The sequence below is a fragment of the Vanacampus margaritifer genome, chromosome 12, assembly GCF_051991255.1.
Source record: "Vanacampus margaritifer isolate UIUO_Vmar chromosome 12, RoL_Vmar_1.0, whole genome shotgun sequence".
NCBI classification, from domain to species: domain Eukaryota; kingdom Metazoa; phylum Chordata; class Actinopteri; order Syngnathiformes; family Syngnathidae; genus Vanacampus; species Vanacampus margaritifer.
In genome coordinates, this window is record NC_135443.1 from 14,641,910 (window position 1) to 14,664,524 (window position 22,615).

General features: G+C 40.5%; 1 protein-coding gene across 2 annotated transcripts in view; it reads left to right on the forward strand.

Annotated features, from left to right (window-relative positions):
* Nucleotides 1-470: 470 nt before the first annotated feature.
* unc5b (unc-5 netrin receptor B) overlaps nucleotides 471-22,615 on the forward strand; it is a 58,595-nt gene continuing 36,450 nt past the window's right edge. For both annotated transcript variants that reach the window (XM_077581133.1, XM_077581134.1), the window contains exon 1: nucleotides 471-1,146. In XM_077581133.1, coding sequence (XP_077437259.1) covers nucleotides 1,056-1,146 — 91 coding nt within the window. In that variant the 5' untranslated portion in view covers nucleotides 471-1,055. The remainder of the gene's footprint in view (nucleotides 1,147-22,615) is intronic.

The following is a 22,615-nucleotide window of genomic DNA, read 5'->3' on the forward strand; positions in this document are numbered from 1 at the left end:
AGGGCACTGTATGAACTCTATCGTGAGCCTCATAGCGGGTAAGCTCATTAATGAAAGGGTGCTCCCTTGTGGCCACTGGGGGTACATTTATGATGGAGAGGAATGGGTTGGCAGAAAATAATAAAGCGTAGGATGATTTATGATTGGTGAAGCCTGCAGGACCAAAACGGATAGATAGATAGATAGATAGATAGATAGATAGATAGATAGATAGATAGATAGATAGATAGATAGATAGATAGATAGATAGATAGATAGATAGATAGATAGATAGATAGATAGATAGATAGATAGATAGATAGATAGATAGATAGATAGATAGATAGATAGATAGATAGAGCCTTCTGAATCCAGAGTCAGTCCGGGTGAATCCAGGTTTTCTCTCTCGCTCTTCCGCAATCTATTTCCTCGTCGCTTGCTCTGAACTTCCATTCACTTGTTCAGTCATCAGTGCGATGAAGAGGAGGAGGAGGAGGAGGAGGTTGCAACGTGATTGGCCAGGCGCAGGCTGCTAGTCCGGCTTGTGTTGGTCCTTGTGTCTTCTTGTTTACACCTGGCGGACCGGAAACAAGTCCAGAGTGCCTCCAGCAGACTCGGGCGTCCAGTCTGCGTCGAACAGGGCTAACTGACAGCAACTCGATCTTGTCGGAGCGAGATTTTTTTTTTGTTCATTTTTTTTATGTTGAACTAAGGTTTTGTTCTGTTTTGTTTGTCAGGGACACACTGGCTGTTATCACCCAGCTGCGTCCAAACTTTTTGGCACTTTCTTCAAGACGTCTCTTGTGGCTGTCAGTCATATCACAGCTGAACATGAAACCTGCTTGGAATATTGCTATTTTGCATTGAAATAGATTTTTTTAAACCGAGTTTGATACTGGAGGAAAAGTACATCGTTACGTGTTTATCGTAGCGGATACATTTACAGCTGTCACTTCACGGTGGGACTGGACTGTGTTTGATATTCTCCTACATCACTTTTTTGGTCAAGAGACACTTGGTGTGACCAAGCCACGCGTGTGCGCACCCTCGGACGCTTCGCAGCAGTTTAGCCGGAAATGATGCTCTCTTTTCGGATGCAGCGTGGACAAGCTTGCGGTCCGATTGTGCTTTTGCTCCTGTTCGGGGGATATGTCGTGTGTGATACCGGTAAGTCCCCACATCACAAAGATCTACAGTATTCCATGTCCTTTACCTTTAGACGTACACACTATTACACATGAAAACATTTCCACGCTATGCTGTTATTCCAGGTGCGTAATAAGTTACATTCTGTAACAAACCGCTTTCCAAGATTTGTTTTGAGTGCAGTTTTATATGATGGACTTAAAAGCCTTGCACTTTGTATGAACCCATTGTTTCTTCTACTTAGAGAATGATAATAACAAACCCCCTTGAGTAAATGAATTAATTGAAGTACGCCATAAAAGACAGAGCAAATTTTGTTTTTCATTTTCATTGTTGCCCATTTGAAAAATATCTTGCTTGTACGAGTTGGTTAAGTTGCTTTTAATTCACTCAGCTGCTCATACAGCATTAGGGCTGCATTAGTTGAAGTGAGTGTTATGCAGGCTTTTGGATTGTTCAGCTCACATGGAGATGCTTCACTTGGCACAAAGGCCAGGTCACACTGTGATTGAGCTAATGGCACTTGGACACTGAGGTGACAATGGTTAGTTAAGCTTAGAAGCCTGGATGTTTCTCCCTTGCTTTTGTCATCTTGAAATACAAGGTTGGATTATGCTCTGTTTACAGTGACAAAAAAAAGAACAATCATGTTTGCTGAAGATTTGCTGAAAGACCACTGCAGTGAATACAGAAGTGTACTTTTGGCATTAATGACAGAAATAAGAGGACACACTGATTGTCTCTGTAGGTCTGTGGTTATTTCCCTGACTGACCCCTCCCTGGAATGCACAATACACATGTGTGTGTGCGTGTGTGTGTGTATTACTCCCCAAACAGAGCAGTAAAGCAGCTTACGTTTATTAAAATTGTAGACCGTTCAGAAATGCTTGCATCAGAAATGTTGATATTAACTGTGTGGAGTATTGCAGTGAAGTCCTATAAGAGGAGAAGTGCTAGCAGGAGGGGAGCTCAGTTTGTGTCTAAAAAAGAGCGAGCTGTAGATATATTTAGTGAAATGCACAATGGGACACATTTGTGTATATTACTCCTCTGCCTCAGTGCCTCCTGTGTCGCTTTCTGGCTGGATGTGCTCACATTACTGCAATAAGCTCTCAGTGTTGACATACTCATGAATTACCTACAACACTTGTCTAGAGTAACTTGTGTGGCGTCATTATCACTGACTTCATTAGATGTACTGAGCTAGTATGTGGGAGGTGTGTTTATATAATGTTTGCAACACATCACAATTAAATGTAGAGATGGCCCTGAGGGTGGTGGTGGTGGGAGGAATGCCAGTAGACTCGTCCGGACTGGGAGGTCAAGACAGAAGGAGAGAAAAAGCAAGGGTATCGAAGGAGCAGTGAGTATTGAAAGTTAGTGTGCTTAACATGTCCAACACTCCCTTAAGGGCTGAATGAATATTGTTGTTAAGTGTGGTAATATTCATTCTTTTGAACAGTGCAGCAAGTTAGAAAGTCAACGCTAACACCAAACAAAGTTGTAGACATTATTGAAAAGGTTTGAAATGAAATGTTTGCAATGTGCTTTGGGTTGAATGATTGACGCATATACATAATTACAAAAAAGAGGCACCTTCAGTATTTACAGTGTATCTATTTTTTTTTAATATAATATGTAATATACTACAACCATTGTGTTGACCCTGTACTTGAAATTTCTCAAATTTGACCTTACAGCATGTCGAGTTTGCTTCAAACAATAACAAATGTTACGTCCAACTATTTTAAAATGTCTGTGAAACAATACTGCATTTGAAGAGGTGGTAACGCCCACTCTAACAGGTGATAGAGGACTTTTGGTGGCTAAGGTAAGAGAAAGCTCTCTTTGGGCCAAGCTCGAACCAGAATGGTTTGTCAGGCCGGTCCTGTCAGCATGCGAGACACGGGCATGTTTCTGTCCCGGAGCAATGCATTAGTTTTATGGCCATCAGGCGGCAGTGGATGGGATCGCTGGCCAGCCACTGGGCTCTCTGCTGTATTATTCATATGTGCAAAGTGGTCTTTGTTAATATTTAAAAATGTGCTTATGATGCTCACATTGTGGACAACAAAGGATCAAGATGTGGGAGGGTAACAGCTGCTTAGCTCTCATCGGCGTAACTGACCTGGGGGGCTACGGGGGTTTGTGAAGGATTTTAGGGTACCGAAAGGCTTTTAAAGACAAGATGAAAGAGTGGCTGTTCTAACAAGTGTGCCAATTGCACCCAGAGGATGTGAGCATGCTACAATAGAACTCCAAGGTTGAAGACAATCCATTTCAGGAAGCTGGTCTACTTCCAATATGCTCACATTTGGAAGCTATTTATCCCACAGGAAATCATGAAAATAAAAAATGATCACTGCCGGGGGTCTGTTGCCTTCATAAAACCTTTATTAACTGAACAACCAAGGTAATCATTTTCATTATCTGTCACACAAGTGTTAAAAGTAATGTTACATTTTAAACAAAAAAAACAAAAACACAAAACCTTTGATGACAATTAATTGGCCACTTGGGTTGAGTAAATACTTCTGTGCTGGCAGAACTGAGCTCTAGTAGTGACTACGTTTAGGTTGAGGTCAAAATTCCGGTTTCTGAAACATTTGGGATAACCCGTTAAAGGGTTGTTAGAAAAAATCGATTCGGCAATATATCACAATATTACAGCACGCAATTCTCGAATTGATTCGATATGCGGCCGAATCGATTTTTAAACATACATTTTTTATAGGAATATTCAACAAAACGTCTTACTTAGGGTTAGGATTCCCACATTAAGCATGGAAGAATGTTATATTAATGGAACACTAAGCCTTAATATTTTATTTCAGTGCTGTTCAAACATGAAACAGACTGCAACCTGTTTGTTAAAAGTTATAAGCCTGAATTTTTAGATAAATAAATCCATTTTCATTCAAATCTTACAGTGTACATGTACAAGTTTACTGATTTGTATTTTCTAAATTTGGGGTAAAAAAAAAATCTCAATAATCAATTTATAGATTCACATCGGGATTAATCGGTATCGAATCGAATCGTGACCTATGAATCAAATCGCCAGGTAATAGGCAATTCACATCCCTAACCCGTTAACATGCGTGAGTGGACAGAGTTACTCCCGTATGGCAATTTGAATACCCCGAGGAAAACGGCGACGGACGTCAACTTCATGATGCAAATAGTCGTCAATTCCGCTTCTTTCTTTCTACCGTCAATAAATCATAATATATTCATGTCACTCACCACACTAATAAAGCAGTCGGTTTCCTCCTTGCTCCAAAAGTGTGGTTCTGTGCTAAGTCTCAGCTTCGCCATTTTTGTTTAACTTTGCTTGTGCATTTCCGGTGGGTTGCGCGCCATATGAACAGACCTTTATACCGTATGTGTGTATACATACACACTGTGGAATTTTCGCCGTAGAGACAGAAAATAATGTGAAAACACCCAAGAGAAATCAATGTACAGTATTTTAAGTTAGGCTCTTTTATCAAGTGGCGATGTAAGATGGCCGCCACGCTTGCAAGTAGTCCCTGTTCTCAAAAGACCAAGATTCCTTGTGAGTAGAGCAGAACACAAACCAAAGTTCTGTTCAAAGGAGGTATCCCAATTGCATTTATATGACAAATGATAACGGGTAACCCGGGGGTCTTATTCGGGCTTTTAAAAAACGAATAAGAATATTTAGGTTTTTAAAGACTTGAATAAGAGCATGTTTGGGTTTTTGAGCATGTTTACATGTTTTTGAAAGGTTATTGACTGCATGTAAACGTAGTCTGTGACTCATCAGTGGTCTCACAATACAGTGGTATATTGAGATACGAGTGCTTTGACTGAGATTTTTTTTTAGTTGAGCTGTCATTTCACTAATTTTTTTGTCCCGAGATATGAGCAAAATTTGAGATACGAGTGTGTTTCAGATCAACAAACTTAGTAGCAACAGCGCACCATCTATTCACATTGGTTTCCTCACAGTAGCAATTAGTATCAATTGGTGACTGTAATGTGCCATTAAGCTGGTTTGCCAACTGCCAATAGAACGCAAAGAAAGGAAGGATAAGAAATAAAGTGTGTTTTGTGTTCGCATTTTGTGTTTGCACTTTATGTGGAGAGCAATCACAGACACAGTATATCTATTCATTTAAATGAGGAAAACTGATTTGAGAAGAGTTTTTGAGAAACGAACATGGTCACGGAACTCATTAAACTTCAACTATAATGATAATTTAATATACTGTACAAGTTTGTTTTTTTTTCAACTTTGGCTTATTTTTCCTAAAAATGTGTTTTCTTGGCATATAGGGGATTTTAATATGTGGGTTCCACGACATATAAGCTGAGATCATCAAGCGGAAAGGGCAGAACCAGAGCGAGCAGATGGATAAGGATGAATATATGAGAGACACAGAAATAGATTGATATCTCAGGGCTTTGCTTTTAAATATCCTTCATGAGAGAAGAAGAAAATTCCATATCAGTGCCATTCAAGCATCATTAAACCTCTGGCACAGACTGAAGAATGAGGCTGTGAGGAGGAGGAGAAGGTGGAAAAGAGCAGCATTAGAGCTTACAGAGCAGCAGAAGAAGTAGAAGTTTAAACTAAAGAAGGTTGAAATCACTTGGAGGAGGGGGGTCGGGTGGCGGTGGGGGGTCAAGCATAGAGCAGAAAGTGAAAAAGACATATACACAAATCCTCCAGGGAGATGTTTTTATTAAGGCTCTTATCGATGGAGAGAGCTCACAGTATAAGAGTAGACATGTTTAATGCTTTGCCAATATTGTGCATGTTAGGCCGGACCATAAATCTGCCGCAAATAGCGAGGGCTCGGAAGAAGGAGCAAAAGAGCGATGTAAATGGAGTCGGAAGCTGACAATGAAGAATTGAAAGGAGTGATCGGCAAATGGGAATTTCAGAGAGCTGGACTGGCTGGACATGAATATCGCTCATTATTTATTTCCATCAAACGCTGTATTGATCACTTTAGATTGGTAACTACTTTATATTATTCCTGATTTCAACCCAAATATTTTCTTTACAATAATATATTCTGTGAAGCCCCACTAGTCCAAACATGTTTTTTCTGATAAAAATTGTGTTTATCCTTCTCAGGAGGCGGCCATTTTGCCACTTCCTGTTGACTTAAAATGACATCACAGTTGCTCAGGGCTTATGTAACGGTCCATCATGGTTGATGTGTTTTCTGAAGCTGAGCTGTGTTTGGTTGTTGCCTGAGCAACTGTGATGTCATTTTCAGTTGCCAGCAAGTGACAAAATGGCCGCCCCTCTGAGATAGATAAAAACAGGTGGGTTTTGCTGCTTAACTCATATTCCACAATCATACTATTAATTAGAGTGGTGGTTTTAGACTAGTTGGGGCACATACAACATATTGTAGGAAAAACATTGGGTTGAAGTCCCATTTAATTCAAAACTAAAGTGTAGAAGAATTCCTAAGTATCTTTATTTCATACCAAATGGTCTCTTGTACCTGAGTGCTTTCATGTACAACCTTCATACAATGCTGGAATGTTTTAGTTTAATCCGACAACTCCACTCTATTGATGTTACCAATGGCAGAAATATTTTTAATATGACAAATTATTTTGGGGAATGTGGAAAAATATGTTGATACCATTCTTGGCAAGCCATTGAGTAGAGGGAAGTTGGGTGGATTAATGGTTAGGGGGAAGTTTTGGTGGCAGATGGGAGCTGAGTTGCTGCTGGGCCGGCATGACAGGATCCACTACCGCCCCTCTATCCTGCCTGTGGGGGGAGATGGGTGGGGCAGGCGGGGAAACGGGAAGAAAACCTCTGTGGGGTTCCATTGTACTTTGGATGAATAGGAGACTCCGTAGGGCTTTTTATGCCCCTTTGTGTGGGGTGAAGGGGCGACAGGAGAACACACACACACTCAGAACTCATTCAGAAGTTCCCCAAGAGCAATTGCTAACCTTGTGTAAGAAGGATCTGACTACACCTGCATGCCTTAGCGAAAATACAGGATTCTCCTGTTGGTGAAAATGCAAGTTATGACTTCTACACGTGAAAGGGAGCCTGGTTTGAAGAAGTCAAATTTGTATATATTAATGTGGGATACCTGCTGCCGCACTGGAGTGAGTTCAAGAATTTTCATTTGAGATCTCAGCAGTACTCGGAGCATCGTGACCAATAGGATAAGGACTCACTACAGGGGGCCATGCCTGATTCTGAGCAACCCCCTTCGTCGAAATGTACACACACATATTCACGCTCACACACCGCCTCTGCGAGATGCATAGATCAGAGGCACTGTTAGCACTTGATTGACCGGTCCTGTGGTCCGGCGCTCGGCATGTGCCCCCGCCCAAGAAGTTCTTTCGGGCCATGCAGATTTCTCCTTATCTTCTTAGCAGAAGCTTTTTTGTCTCCAAGAAGCAGTTGGAGCCAAGTTCACTCTGAGCTTAGACCAAAGTCAATCTGTTAATGCTCGTGTTTGTGCTTGTTTGTATCCGCGTGTGTCTGGAGCCTTGGCTTAACCAGAAGAAAACTCTGCTTAAAGCATGTTAATAAGATACTGCAGTAGTAGCAAATGTGCTGCATTAGAAACGCAGATGGGAGTCACACAAGCATGCTGATGTGTTTTTTTTTTTAACTCCCATCTACGCTCAAAGCTACATCTCACTACCTCTACATTAATAAATTGCCTCTTCTCATCCCCATTTCCTCTTCCTTGGCCTTCCTTCTCTCATCAGGCATATTTATAGCTTTATAGTCCCCAATCTTTGTCATCCATATCAGTGTCACGCCATCATTTCGTTTTAGCCAGTCAGCTCTCTCTGAGTTTGGGAATTACTCTTTAAAAAGCACCGTGAAGAATCCCATTCCTGCGAGTGGAACGCTTATTAGGGTCCCAGCTGCCTTCGGGGGGCCGCTGAACGTGGGGGGTAAGTTGAGTTGCCATGGGTCGGTACGTCACGGATGTTAGGGGAGAGCTTTGTCATGTGTGGAAGTGGATGTGGCTGACACCCCCCTGTGAGGTGGGAAGGGGCTTCTATCACTGCAAGCGCACACTGAGCAGCTGGTGTGTCCAAAGTAGCGGAATGACACACGGACCTCCCCGGAGTGATGGCCACACTGAGCATATGAGTGCGTATCTTCAGATCAGAGGACAATGATCCTTCCCTGTGTGTGTGTGCGCGCACTCGTGTGTGGCAACAGTATGACTTTCAAACTTGTGTTGTTAAATCAAAGTGAATGATACTTAACGTTTTTGAGTGGGCGCCCCTGACTGGCTGCATGTTAACGGTGCGCTGTGGTGACATTTATTGCGGCGATCGAGGTGGAGTTAAAGCACCGTGTTGCTCCATTGCTCAGCGTGCCTGTCAATAATGGAGCGTTGATTGGCCGCTTATTCAGAAGTCACCAGGTCACACGTGCGCATCATTGGGCATTGTGCAGTGCATCGCCAGATCCAGCAGATGGCGCTTGGGTGGAAAAAAAGCCAATTTTCTGAAGTGCAAGCGATTCAGTTGCGAAATGAATGTGTGTAATCATTTTCTCATCATCCTTATTGGAGCAATTTTCTTCATGTTCTTTCAATGAAATTTTGTCTAAGAACTTTCCTGATGAGCATGACTCATGTCCCGGCAATTTTATTTACTCATTTTTATTATCACTAGAGCTGTGCACGAATCAGTGGTGACTCAAATTGAGTAGTGAATTAGCATGATTATTTCCAAATTGGATTCACATTGTGTCACAACAATGTCACGTTTATTGTCACAGAGGAAAGTTGAATGGACACACATTCACACTCACATATCACGTCTATGTGTGACGTATGTACAGCATGTGGAAGGAGTGCATATGTCGTTTGACATTCCGCTACATTCGAACGCGCCACACGGATACGTTAGCTTGTGTATGTGAATATTCAGCCGGCTTTCGAGCTTTAAATGTAACTGTTAAGCTGTCAATGAAGCCCAGCTAGACAGTTTAGCAACAGTTAATCGGTTCAGAAAATGGATGGATGGATTGATGGTTGGAAGAACATCCTGGGTTCTGCCGTTCGACAGTGTACAGCACAGGATCTGGAGGTTTAGGTCTGTTATCCTAAACTAAAATTAGGTGCTGCATTACCGTTAGCATGATGGTCTATTCTGATATGAGGCTTGGTCAAGCGCTTTGGACGACATATTGGGTAGATTTAGTACTATAAGAGTGCACTTCATTTACCATTTACTATTATAATAAAATACGATTTTTCATTTTTTTGGACTATGACGTGTTTTTCGGTAAAAGTACAATGAGTAACCCAATCAAATTGATTCGGGATTCGGTGGTTAAACTCTAAACAAATATCAATCGTGGATTTGTCCTACAAGTCCAGGCATTCATTATCACTGTACATGCTCTGCCTAGCAACAAACGACTATGCATTTTCATGTGAGCAATTCTGTTTGCCTTTGCTACTTGTTTTTCTCTTGTGAAATCACACATCAATAAAGCATACCTGACAGTAAAGAGTGTGCATAGCTTTACTGTAAAATATGGTCTACATATTTGTAAGTTTTTTGGTGCTTTGCCATCTTTTTTTCCCATGGCACAAACTCAAACTTTTTGGGTCAGTCATGCAATGTTTTTTGGAGCAGCACAAGTAAAGAAAGTAACTAAAAACAAGCTCTGCCCTTCCTTACCCTTTAATTCCTCCTCCGTCATCACTTCCAGGACTTAAATCTTTAAACTTCTCCAAGTTTTTTTTTTTTTTTTGGACTGTGAGCTTCAAGAAACTCACGCTCCTTTCCTTGGATATAGGTCTTAATCACAAGTTGACAGCCTCGTCTTGGCTTGATTTGTGTGGGTGTATGAGTGTTTGCAATGACTACACGCTGACGGGAAGGCAGTCATATTATGTAGTAGTGGTGCAACGGATCATCTTTGATCCGTGATCCGTACGGATCATGCACCACGGTTCGGGCCGCACAAGGTTCGCGGATTGGTTGCTGGGGGGAAAAAAAATGTGTGCCTTGACGTGTGCGTGATGTCATGACGGCTAGCTTGACTTGTATTTTTGTATTTCGGTCTCCAGCGTTAGCGGCTAGCAGCTAGCCACCAGCATTCAGTTGCTACCACGTGGATGTTAGCAGCTAGCCATTAGCTGCTAGCAACAAGTGCCTAGCTGGCAACAGAAAGTAATTCGACGACTGTTGCTTTGCTCTCTTTCTTTTCTTCTGTTTTAGTTATGTGGATATAGGCTAGTTTGTAATTCACTCTCCATGTTTAAAAAAAAAAGCCAAACTTCTAGTTCTTTTTTTGTTGTTGTTGAGGGGGCTGAGCCAAAAAACTATCCGATATGTGACTTAAATCTGTGATCCAATCTGAACTGTGAGTTTTTTGATCCGTGCTCCACTATTTCGTAGGAATTGCAGTACTCCCTTTTGTGCATTAGTTTAGAGTAGGGTCACAATCCCAATCTCAATCGGATACACACACGCACATTTCCCTTGCTTTGTCAAGCTTTCAGATTACACCGGAGGCCACCTTGTTTATCCACAAGCTTCATCCGCCATGCCAGGTGAGCATGGCGCACGCTACAAACAACCACCTGATTGATGATTTAGGGATTGTTTTAAAACGAGCGCCACGTGTGAAGTAGCCGGACAAGGTCTGGCCCAATGTGGCAGATGTACGTGGATGTAATTAAGGTTAGATTTAAGTATGTATCAGTGTGTGTGTGTGTGTGTGTGTGTATGTGTGTGTGTGTGTGTGTGTGTGTGTGTTTCAAGCCTCTTACCTGCTGCTGTCCAGATGGGTTCAGTAACCGACCTCACGCTCACCTCACTCCGCCACTCTGCTTAGATTAGCTAGCGGGCTGAGCCAAGGCATCCGGGTATTACGATAGATAAATCAACAGACATCCAACTGCCATACAGGACCCAACCCTGTGCACTAAAACACAGTCAACCTTTTTCTCTGTAGGAAATATAAAAAAATGACTGGATGTGCGTGTGTTTGTGTGTGTGCGTGTGTGTGTTTCATGTGGCTGATTGGGTTGCACCCACAACCAGCAGTTAATGGGGATTATGAAAGCAGATGGACAACCATGCTGACTGGTGAGGGTTCATTAACTTTGTGTGTTTCTGCTCTGATGGCTGCTTCTGTTGAGAGCCAGTAAGGTGTGTGTCTGTGGCAATAGAGATTGCACATATCACTATTGAATACAGAACTGATGTTTATAAATCAGCGACAAATACAGTCTTATTTCTGCTTGATTGGTTCCTCAGGGCATTCAGTTGCTATCACTTTTTGCCATTCTAATGGCATTAAACGGTAGTCCCGTGAGTTAAAGTTCAGCACTTTCCTTGCCCTTTTAAAGGTGTGGATGGGGGTATTTTGCATGGAAGGCCATGGGAAAAGCATAACTGAAGACTTATGATTGAATATGATGCAATATGTTCGGCAAAGGACAATTTCCAGTGCTTTTCAGTGCTGTGATGCGGGAGATGAATAGATATAGTTATAGTGGGTCATTAAACACTGAGCAACGCCTGTCTATGGATTCACCCTTCACGCTGCAGCCAACACCAGCCCTCATCTTCCATGACTTAATAAACGCTACATGGAATTTGTGCAGGGACGGACATACCTGTGGAGAGCCAGACAGACGGACTGGCAGATTCCTTGGCAGATGGGTCGTTTGTAGCCCTCTCCCTGGAGGCCTTTGTACCACGGTTTGACAGGCAAACACAGTGACCTGCAGGGTTGGCAGCAAAGGGATCTGCAGTAAAACCTGAGGAGAAGAAAGATGAAAAAGAATATAGAGTTTTTAACGATAATTTCTTCCCTATCAGTATATTGTATTGACACGTAGCTGGCTTCTTTTGTCCCACTAAAGTTAGAGCATTGATGATGATGATGATAAGCTATTTCTCTTTCTGGCACAGGAAACTCCTGGAGTCTATAAAGGTTTCTTGGCAGCTTCACAGTGAGAGCGAGACTCCAGGATGTATGGTTTTTTTTGCCTCTAGACTCAGATACCACACAGGAACTTAGATGGTCAAAGGCTCCAGGATTCTACCACACCCTGCCAATAAAAAGTCCATCATACAGCACACAACAGCCATTAATTTAGTTTGATCTAAATCAAGCAAACATGCTCCAATACATGGTGTGTCGGAAAAGTTGCAGGACCGGTTTCAAATCCATACGGAAAGTTTTCCCCTTCCCACTTTCTCTGCCGTGCCTCATGCACTTCCGGAAAGATTCGTCCAGGATCTTCCACAGCCATCACTGCCATCTTGTTGTCATCAGCATATTCAAAATGGGTCCTCTTCAAGACCTCCTTGAGCTTGGGAAAGAGGAAACAATGACAGTCAGAGCCAAGTATGGGGAGTAGTAGGGAGGTTGCTCCAGCATGGTGGTCTTCTCGGCCAGGAACTGTCAGATGCTTAAGGCGTTGTGAACAGGCATTTTGTTATGCTGAAGCGGCCTTGAGTTGTCAAGCCACAACAGTTCTCATGCACTAAAAAGAGCCAATGTCGCACAATCTCTTGAATTTACTGTCTGTCCCACAATAACTTATTTCAGGTAGAAAATATTTCCTTACAGAACTTTTCTGACACACCTTTGCCATTCAAAAACGTTTTGAAACCTTTTCAATGCTGCTCAGAGGATTTGTCTTTGTGCACACCATGCCAAATCACCCAGTGTGTTTAACCAAACACATTTGCATTTTAATAAAACTTGGTGTACTTGTTGATAGAGATGGCACAACACTAAACCTAAAATTTTAGGTCAATCAAAGTATGGGTTTTGGCGATACAGCCCGCCAAATTTTTTCCGGCAATAAGGGCCGTGGACGCTTTCCTTTGAATCCTCATACTTCAGGAACTACTGGATCAATATTCACAAAACTGGAATTCCCTTTCTAACAATACCTGTTCTCTAAAGATCGACCCAGTAGTTCCTGTGACATAAGGTTGCGAAGAAAGGCGGCCAATTTTGCCAATAATGTCGAATTTGGCTGTCAGTAGCTCCCAAACCTCTGCTTCGATTGACCTTAAATTTGAGAATTAGTGCTGTGCCATGGCTATCAACATGTACACCAAGTTTCATTAAAATCAAAATCTACTTGGTTGAACCCACGGTGCGATTTAGCGTGGAACGACTGTTGTCATGTTGTTGTACTTCAAAAGCTAGCCTGTGAGCGTGCATGTCATTTTCCAGTCACACCTCTGTCAGATTGCATGTGTTGGATACCTGCAAATGTGCATACAGCTCAGTGAGCTTTTGTGTTGACATGCTGTCCCTCACAGCGTCTCTCTGAACACTATTTACAAGAGATGGTCACTGTTGTGGCGTGGGTAAATCTCTGCCCATCTTAAAACTCTCAACAGTGGGCCTTGCATTAACACAGCATTTTACACATCTTGAGGCAGACAACAGGAAACTGCAAGAATAATGAAAGACAGTAGACCGAAGTAAACAAGCGACAGAGGAGGTTTATTAAGATCTCACAGGCACTCACCAACCTTTTGTCCTTCTATTTTCTTTCTCTACCCCTCTTTCAGAAAAAGGTGCAATTGCATGCCTGTGTCTGTTGTCTTTCATCTCTCTTCTGTGAAGAGGACAGGAATGAAGGTCTTCTGTAGCGTGTAATTACACCGAGACATCCTGGATGAGGGCGTCTGTCTCTACAAACAAAATAGCAGCCCCTCTAACCTCCCTAAATACCTCTTGATGGGGTAAGATCTGAAAAAAGAGGTTTATCCCCGCAGGCCACTTGTCTTTACCTGCCACTTATGTCGGCCTAACAAGTACGATTGCAAGTTTATTTAGTTCATTAGCAGAGCTGACACTAACATATGCGTGGCTCGGATCCAGCCCTGTGGGAAAGAAATACAAAGCGCTACCATTAATTTTAAGCAAAGACTCATAATTATGACACATTTAAAGGCCGATGTTCCAGTCTTGCCCACGAGTCATGCCGCTGAATGGAAGGGCAGATTTTTATGGGCTTACACTGGTATTGGCTCAACCTCTAATTGCCCCATAGCACATTTGCATTCTGGGAAGGTAATAATGGTGCTCTTTGGAGGCACTTTAAACGAGAAAGCTATAGCACTCTGACTTAGTTGTGCTCACGGTACTGCTGATGCCTCCAGATGGCTTTTTTTTTTTACAGTAATATGGCCATTTTGTGTGCATGATCATATACTTTCACAACACTTTGGAAATTGTGAACTTATTAACAGTGTTGCTGATCTCTTGTTAGCCATTTCTGGACTGAGATATTTTAATGTATCTAATTTTATCCTTTCAAACTGAGCAGAAACTGAAATAAACCGAGTTCAGATGGCCTGTTTATAGAGTAACAGACTATGGAATGAGAAGTCTATTTTCTTCTTCTCTTTTGAGACATTTTACAAAGATCCTCTAGTGAGGTCACACAGCTTGTTGTTAGAGAGCTAGAATCGACCTGAAAGTGTTGAACGTGTCTTTTTTTCCTCTCTCGTGTAAATCCGCCCCTATTCTTTGAGACTTATCTATTTCTCTGAACTCACTGGGAGATGAAGTGAGCCCGGCTCAACAGACTTTGCGTCAGACAATGGAGCAGGTTCTTCTATTACACTTAGCTGATGCTGCTGAATAGACTCTGGATAGACATGAAGTGGTGCGGCCATGCATGCTGGACAATAGCTGACTCAGCAGAAAGGCAGTCGCTGACCTTAAGGTCTCCTCGGGCCTTGTCCATGCTGATCCCTGACCCCTTACCACACAACGTCAGCACCAGCCAAGCAACAACTACTAAATCAATCAAACCATGCATGTTGCAATTGTTTAACTTGCAGCATCAGATTCCAGAATCCTATTTATTGGCTAAAACACCCAAGGAATTTATCTTCATAGGCACAACTCATCCGAGAAACACGAAAAATAACAATGAACAACAGAGGGAGACAGAACGGGAAGCCTGACTGTTTGCTTGTTAGTGTCCTGGGTTTGCAGTATGTTCATTAAGTACTGTGCAAAAGTCTTAAGCTGCATTTACATTTTAACACTGCTATGACGACCACATATAACTACAATGTAATTCAATACACTTTTTTTTTTTAACAAAATTTCAAAAATAATTGGTTTTGCATTACATTTGTGTTGTTTTGCGCATCTATTATGTTAGTTAGTGGGCAACCTCCCGGTTAAGGTAACATGGACAGATGAATGGTGTTGCAGTGTTTAGTCTGGAGGTTGACCAGTTAGACTGATGACTGTTATTTATGTTAATTACAAAAATTGTAAAATGGTATTGTGTGTACAGTATGGTCAGTTTTTAACAAGTGCTATTATTGTTTGTTACATATAGGTACTAAAATCTCTTATCCATACTTCACCACTTCTTAATTGGAGCATACACTGCCATGGTACGCTACCAGGAGCAGGTGGAGCGGGATGAAGCTGTTTTAATCAACCAGTCAATTCATTGATAATTATTTAAAATCGAAATGACATATTATGGATGCCTGTCTTAACCGGCTACTCCATATTATGCTTATCCATTAGACTAGTTATTAGTCATTCTTAATTGTTTTTGTGTTTCTTACAGGTAGGCTAAACATCCATTAAAAAAATGACAAATTTAATTTCAATTCAGAGCTATTGTCAAATGCAATAATCTCGACTAAAATACTCAGTGTGGCTTCTTCCCAGGTCAAAAATCCATTGTACAATAAGCACCATCATCTCTACTCACTAATAATCAAACCCAAATGCCACAATATACTGTACGCATACACACATAAGCAGTGTGGCGCTGCTCTGTATTTGGAGCCCCCCCTCTCCATTTTTGTGTTTATTCTGGGGATTATTCTGACCTAATCTCTTTAGAGCATAATTCAGATTAGATTTTGTGTTGTTATTATTATTGCTATGTCCACTCTCTACAGTCCTGCTGGGAAATCCTGGCTGCCTTAGTGCTCCTGTGTTTTGAAAATTGATTAAAACTGCTGACCAATGCCCTAGATAGCGCAGGCTTTGAAGCGTGGATGGAAAAAATAAATAAAAGCAAACACAAACGCTACTGTACTGTATTTTTGAAAAACATGTACCCACTTATGGAACTGTGGCAGATGCTTGGCACAGTAGCAGCTAGTGTGGAAATCCCACTTGCTCCTCGTGCATATCTTTGTTCTGTATTGATTGAACATCAGAAATGTCGTCCCGAATGTTCAACAGTATGCTCAAATGCAAGATAGGTCTCAATCGACCAGCGATCCAGAGACTTCTTTCTTATTGAAAAGTTGAAACCTGACACGGCAGATTGATTTTTTTTTTTTCACATCTCAAAAGAGCTGACAGAAACTGATTTGAAATGCAGGATGGTAGTTAAAAACGTTGTCATACTCATTAAAAGCCCATCCATAAGGATGAGTAAACTACATAGCATTTATTTTCTATAGGGGAGGTGGGGGGGGGGTTGTTCTTAATAAAACCAGCCTTCTGTTTTTGCTTTTCTTTTAATGATGATATTTGATACAGTTCTGATTAAACTGTTGCTATGACAGCATCCACGCTACAGTTATGCTTTTTCATGCACTTCCTAGAGTAAGTTTAAACCTCATTGGTTTCTGCTTCTGTCTATATGAGCTCAAACGTACCTCAGATGGGCCCAGTGGAGGGTAGGAAGTAAAATACTATATATTGAAAGGTCAATATATTGAGAAACAATAAACTCCCATCATTTCGCTTTCCAGAAAGAAGACATCCACAAATTCCCTCATTCCCAGAGACACGTGACCTGCACTTTACATCCTTCTAGCGCTCCACTTTACTTGCTTGTTTTTCTCAATTAAGATGAATTATAGAACTGCATGGGGGGGACGGGGACAAGGAGAGCTTATTGTGATATTACCCTGAGGTGTTCAGCCTATGAGTTGGTGAGAGAAACAGAGTGCGCTGTGGATATTTTGGTCTCAGTGCTTCACACCCCCTGGATTCTTAATGGACCACATGATATGCAACTTTAGCCAGGGCCTGTGCAAGTGGGAGGGAAAGATGGAAAGTGGAAGAGCAGGCAAAGATTGGAATTATTGCTCATATGTGGTCATGGAGGAGATAAAGGGAGTTAGATGAGGGAGAAGTCTTCCTGTGTTTGTGCTAGCTGTTGGGGACTTAAAGGCAGCCCATGCTGCAGTGTACTTTTCATTACTTTGTACTCCTCTAGGGGCCCGTGTGTGCGCGTGTGCGTGCGTGCGTGCGCACGTCCTCCTCGTCACACCTTCCACAATATACCTTCACCTTTTTTCTCCATTTACCAGTCCCTGTTCCTTTTTCCATTCTTTTTATATTTGCCCCACTGATTGTGTTCATTGTCTCCGCTGCCATTAATGTGATTGGAGACTACCATACGTAATGAATATTAATGTCCTAGTCATTTCATTCCACACTGAATAATATTTAACGAGGAGAAATCGCAGAAGGAACTACTCAATGCTCTTTGCTTGATAAATAAGTAGAGGTTGTTTTACGTGCTTGTTGTTTTCCATGGGAGGAAAACAATTTTTATGGCGCTCCCATGTGCAAATAAGAGGTCAAGAGTCATAGACAGCTCAGGTCATGTCATAGGCCTCAAGACCTATACGCTCAGTGATTGTCTGTACTTGTTTCATTATTGTGCTGGGTGCTGAACCGTGAAAGTCATTATAATGTTGACCAGTGAAACGTTGCGGCGTTAACACAACATAGCAACCTCTGACCCACAGATTTGCACGAGGTAATATGCTTTGCAATTATTTTCGGGTGTTACGAGAGTAAACAAAATCCAACTATTGTGTGTCCTGGATGGAATTAACTTGCTTCAGTGATCTTTGGCATTTTGCTTTGTGAATATTTGCACAGATTTTCATTTGGTTGACATACGTTGTTCTTTGTTCGCAAAGATTTGGACCAGAGACATTTCACATACCAGTAGAGTAAAACGCTACTCTAGCAAGTAAACGAGTACAGTGCCTTTGAGGTTATGTTTGACCTCAAATTTGAAAACCATTGAATTCATTAGAAGTCATGGAAATAGGAATAATCTGTTCTAGGGTCAAACTGTCACCATCATAAATCCTACCGATGTGATGTTTTAAGTATCCCTTTGACATTCCTGCCATTCGTGTAGCATCATGCGCTTTTGAACTAAAGTTTAGTGCAATTTGAAAGGCTTGTTTTCCCTACTGTAGCTCACCATAGCAACTTAAAATAAAATTATATAGTAAATTTACAAGCTTTTTTTTTTTTTAAAGGGACAGTGTGTAGAATTTAGTGTCATCTGAACTAATCATTCATTTTAAAAACCCACTATTAAAGGAATACTGTACTTGACTCATTGAGTCATTTTCAGCAGTAAATATTAATATTTTGTCCAGAATGAATTTGATAACTTCATTATTTGACATGTAAAATTATTAACTTTAAAAACTATTTTTTCACTTGCTGTCGACTGAAGATGACATCACCTGTGCCGAGGAAATAAGTAACAACCAATCATGGCTCAGTTTGCTGACCAAACCCAGAAAACAGGTGAGCCATGATTGGTCGTTACATACTTCCTCAGCACAGGTGATGTCATCTTCAGTGGACAGTAAGTGGAAAAAAATGTTTTTAAAGGTATTAATTGTATGTTAAAAATAATGAAGTTATCAAATTAATTCTGGATCAAATATTAACATTTTACTGATGAAAAAGGCTCAATGAGTCACCTATCCATTTAATTTCAATGACATGCAAAAATAGATTTTTTTTTTTTTTCTGGACATACATTTACGTGTGCAATGCAATTGACTGGTAAGCATTCCATCTTACACACTGCTTATTGCCGAAAATCAGCCAGGACAGGCTTCATTTCAACTGTGACCCTTTTGTATGGAAATTGGACAGATGCACAAATTATAATGAGTTATTTAACTTCTGTCCATTTATAAACAAATGGCAATAACATAAGCAATTTTTGCTGTGTTACTTTTTTGCTTGCATATCATAATCAGTTTTGCAGTTTCCTAACTCATATACTTCAACAAATAGCATTTTATTTCAACTTTCCTGCAGCTTATCCCCAAATGACATTTGTTGGCTTTTAATAGGTTGTAATTATGATCAAATGTTGAAATACAAGCAATGTCATATCTCTATAAATGACCAAAGCAAACATGTCTCCTAAACCATTCTTATACAGTATAATCCTTAGACTGGCTCCAAAATCCAACATAGAATAACATTTCATCAGAGCAAATCATCTCCCATATGCTATGTGGTAATTCTCTTTGTGTCTATACTCAGCCCGTAGTCCCACTCCCGACCTGTCATACCTTTTATCCATCAGACTTTATTAGTCATCCGAGCAATGGATTAAGCATCTGCCACCAGCTTTTTCACTTGCTTCCGCCTTATTAGATTTCAAGAAAGATTATGCAATTTTGTTTGTTCCTCTAGCCCAGTTTTGTGTTTGCAAGCCTACTTTAGCGAGTTCATCTATCTACTCTCTAAGCAGAAGCCTTTCTTTTGCTTTTTCATCTTTAAGTAATCAATACTGCTTCTATGAAAACAGGTCGTCTTGCCTCCTGTGGCTCCTCTGGCTCATGTTCCCTTTTTGCTCCCTGTCTTTATCAATTTCTGTCTCACTCCCTCATTCTTTTCCACTTGTCGCTTGTACTCTCACTTTATCTTTGTCTCTTGCCGCCCTCTATACCTGTCTTCTCTCCTTTCCTGTCTCATGCTCCGTCTTCCTTTTTTCACTATCTACCCATTTGATGAATGATTTTGCCCATCTGGTCCAAGCGCTGCATGGCCGTTACGCTATTAGGCGATGTGCGGCAATGATTAAAAATAGATCCGAATACTGAGTGAGAAATGAGTCAAGACGTTCTCCCTCTTCCCTCCTCATACACTGAGCTGTATTGGCTGATATACAATAAGAAGTACAGTACTGTGCATGGCGAACAAGTACCTTTACCAAATGTCCATTTGTTATGCAATCGCAAATTTAAGAGGCTATTTTGTGCACAATATCTATTTTCCAAATCGGCTTGTCTTCATTAGGGCTGTGGAGAACTGGAGTCTATCACAGCTAACTTGGGTGAGAGGTAGTTTGACTAGGGCTGGGCAATAAATCAAATTAATTCGATACATCTGCATTTGAAAAATCTAATCGTTGAAAATGTGCTAAATCGTGAAATCGAATTTTGTCTTTTGGATTATTAAAAGCTGTTGTTTTTATGTTCTTTTACATCCAAATATTTTTGGGAATGGTAATTTTGCACCTGTGGCATAATGCTGGATGGGTGGTTTACAAGACATGTTTACATTAGCTACCAACGACTTAATTGTGTCATTTAAGCACAAACTATGAATGTTAAGTTTATGTTAAAAATGATTTAGAATCAGTATGCATTATGGTTGTCTGAAAATTTTGCACAAGAATTATTTTTTAATAAAAGAAACCGTTAAATAAATGTTTGCTGGATTTATTAAATTAAAATCGTAATAGTCCTGAATGACTGCAAATATCGAGATTTTATACTGACTGGTCATCAGAGTCACATCAAATGTACAGTAAATCATTTCAATAGCGGCCCTGGTTAACTGGAGATTTTTGTTTCTCAACAAGTTTGGAACTTGATGTAAAACTTTTGAGAACAACTAATTTTTTTAATTTGTTGTGTAAGGATATATGGGTTTTGAGATACAAGATTGGTCACAGAAGGAATTAAAATCATATCTTAAGTTGCCTCAGTCAAAACTTGATACAGGGTCGCAGTTTTTCTGATGTAGCATGTCATTTTTACAGGGGAACTCAACCCAAAAATAATCTTTACAATAATATGATGTATGTGCCGCTACTAATCTAAACATGCCATTCTTTTTAATATTGTGCTTATGAAATATGAATTAAGCAGCAAAATCCACCTGTTTTCATCCTTCTCGGGGCAGCCATTTTGCCACTTGCTATTGGCCTCAGGACTCAGGTAATGACCAATCACGACTCAGCTTATGACCAAACTCGGAAAACAGGTGAGCCGTGATTGGTCAGTATCTCAGCCCTCAGCAACTGTGATGTCATTTTCAGTTGACAGCAAGAGGCAAAATGGCCATCCGGATTTTGCTGTATGATTCATATTCCACGAATAGTCAGAATGTCCTATTTAGGCTAGCGGGGGTACATTACAAATTTGGGTTGAATTCCTCTTTAAAAATCCTGGAGTCTCTTAAAATTGGAGTCTGTTAGACAGTTCGTGTCTACCCGTCTCATCTGGCAAGGTCATGGATGAATATGGATGTGTGTGTACATGCAAACACCTGAATATGTTTTCATCTCAACCACACCTGTCTTGTTTCAATAATTTATTTTATTTTGTAGCCTTTTAAGCGCCAATACATTATTATAAACAAAAAACAATTTTGTACAGTATGCCTAATAAGCACCTGTAGAATTGACAATAAGGCTTCTTGAATCTTGAAAGTTACCTTAGGAGATTTTTTTTTTTTTAAGTAAGGAGACTATGTTAAGTATTCACTAACTATTTTGTTATGTAATTACTTTTGCAAAAAAGAAAACCATTTTTCTCAGGCATTGTCATAGTGTGTAAGAGCTGAAGTGGAAAGTTAGCAACAAAAAGGTTGCGCTTCTTTGCTCTGCGTGTGTGTGTGTGTGTGTTTCTGTGTGTGAGCGTCCGTGAGTGGGGATCGCCCGCGGACCTCTTCGCTGGTTGCTGTCTCATGTCGAGCAGTGTGTTTGAGAGGCTTGTCGAGGTAAAGCCCCTGTCAGCGCCTGGCCTGAGGGTGTGTACTGATGAAAGGCCTCTTCATCATCCTAATGGGTTACACAAACCTCTTCGCCAGCATTGGGACTGGGAGAAGCAGAGAGGGAGTGCGTCCACATGCATTTTTACCAAAAAGAAAAACACTATTGAAAAATATGTGCTGAGTAAACAAAACAAAACGGTGCTGTTGGGAGTCACTGGCCTCCTGACCCTGGGCTGCCTGTAGTTTGCTACAGAATTGGTGGATAAGAGCCATTCAAGTAATTAATTTTTCAGATTGCTAGAGTATCATATTTAGGGATGTTCAATACCACTTTTTTTGAGTAGTTACCAATACTGATACAAAGTACCGATATACCACTAATATTTTTAATTCATAAAATGTTTAATCAAAAAATTATAGATAATTTGAAATACCTATATATGCCAATATAGTATTTTTCTTTGAAATTGCATTAAAGGCAATTTTCTATTCTAGTTTTTAATTTCTAGTCCCTGATTGTATAACAGCTGCAAGCGTATCAGCTGATATATCTATATCTATATATATATATATATATATATATATATATATATATATATATATATATATACTGTGTATATATATATATATATATATATATATATACTGTATATATATATATATATATATATATATATATATATAGATATAGATATGATATATATATATATATATAGATATAGATATAGA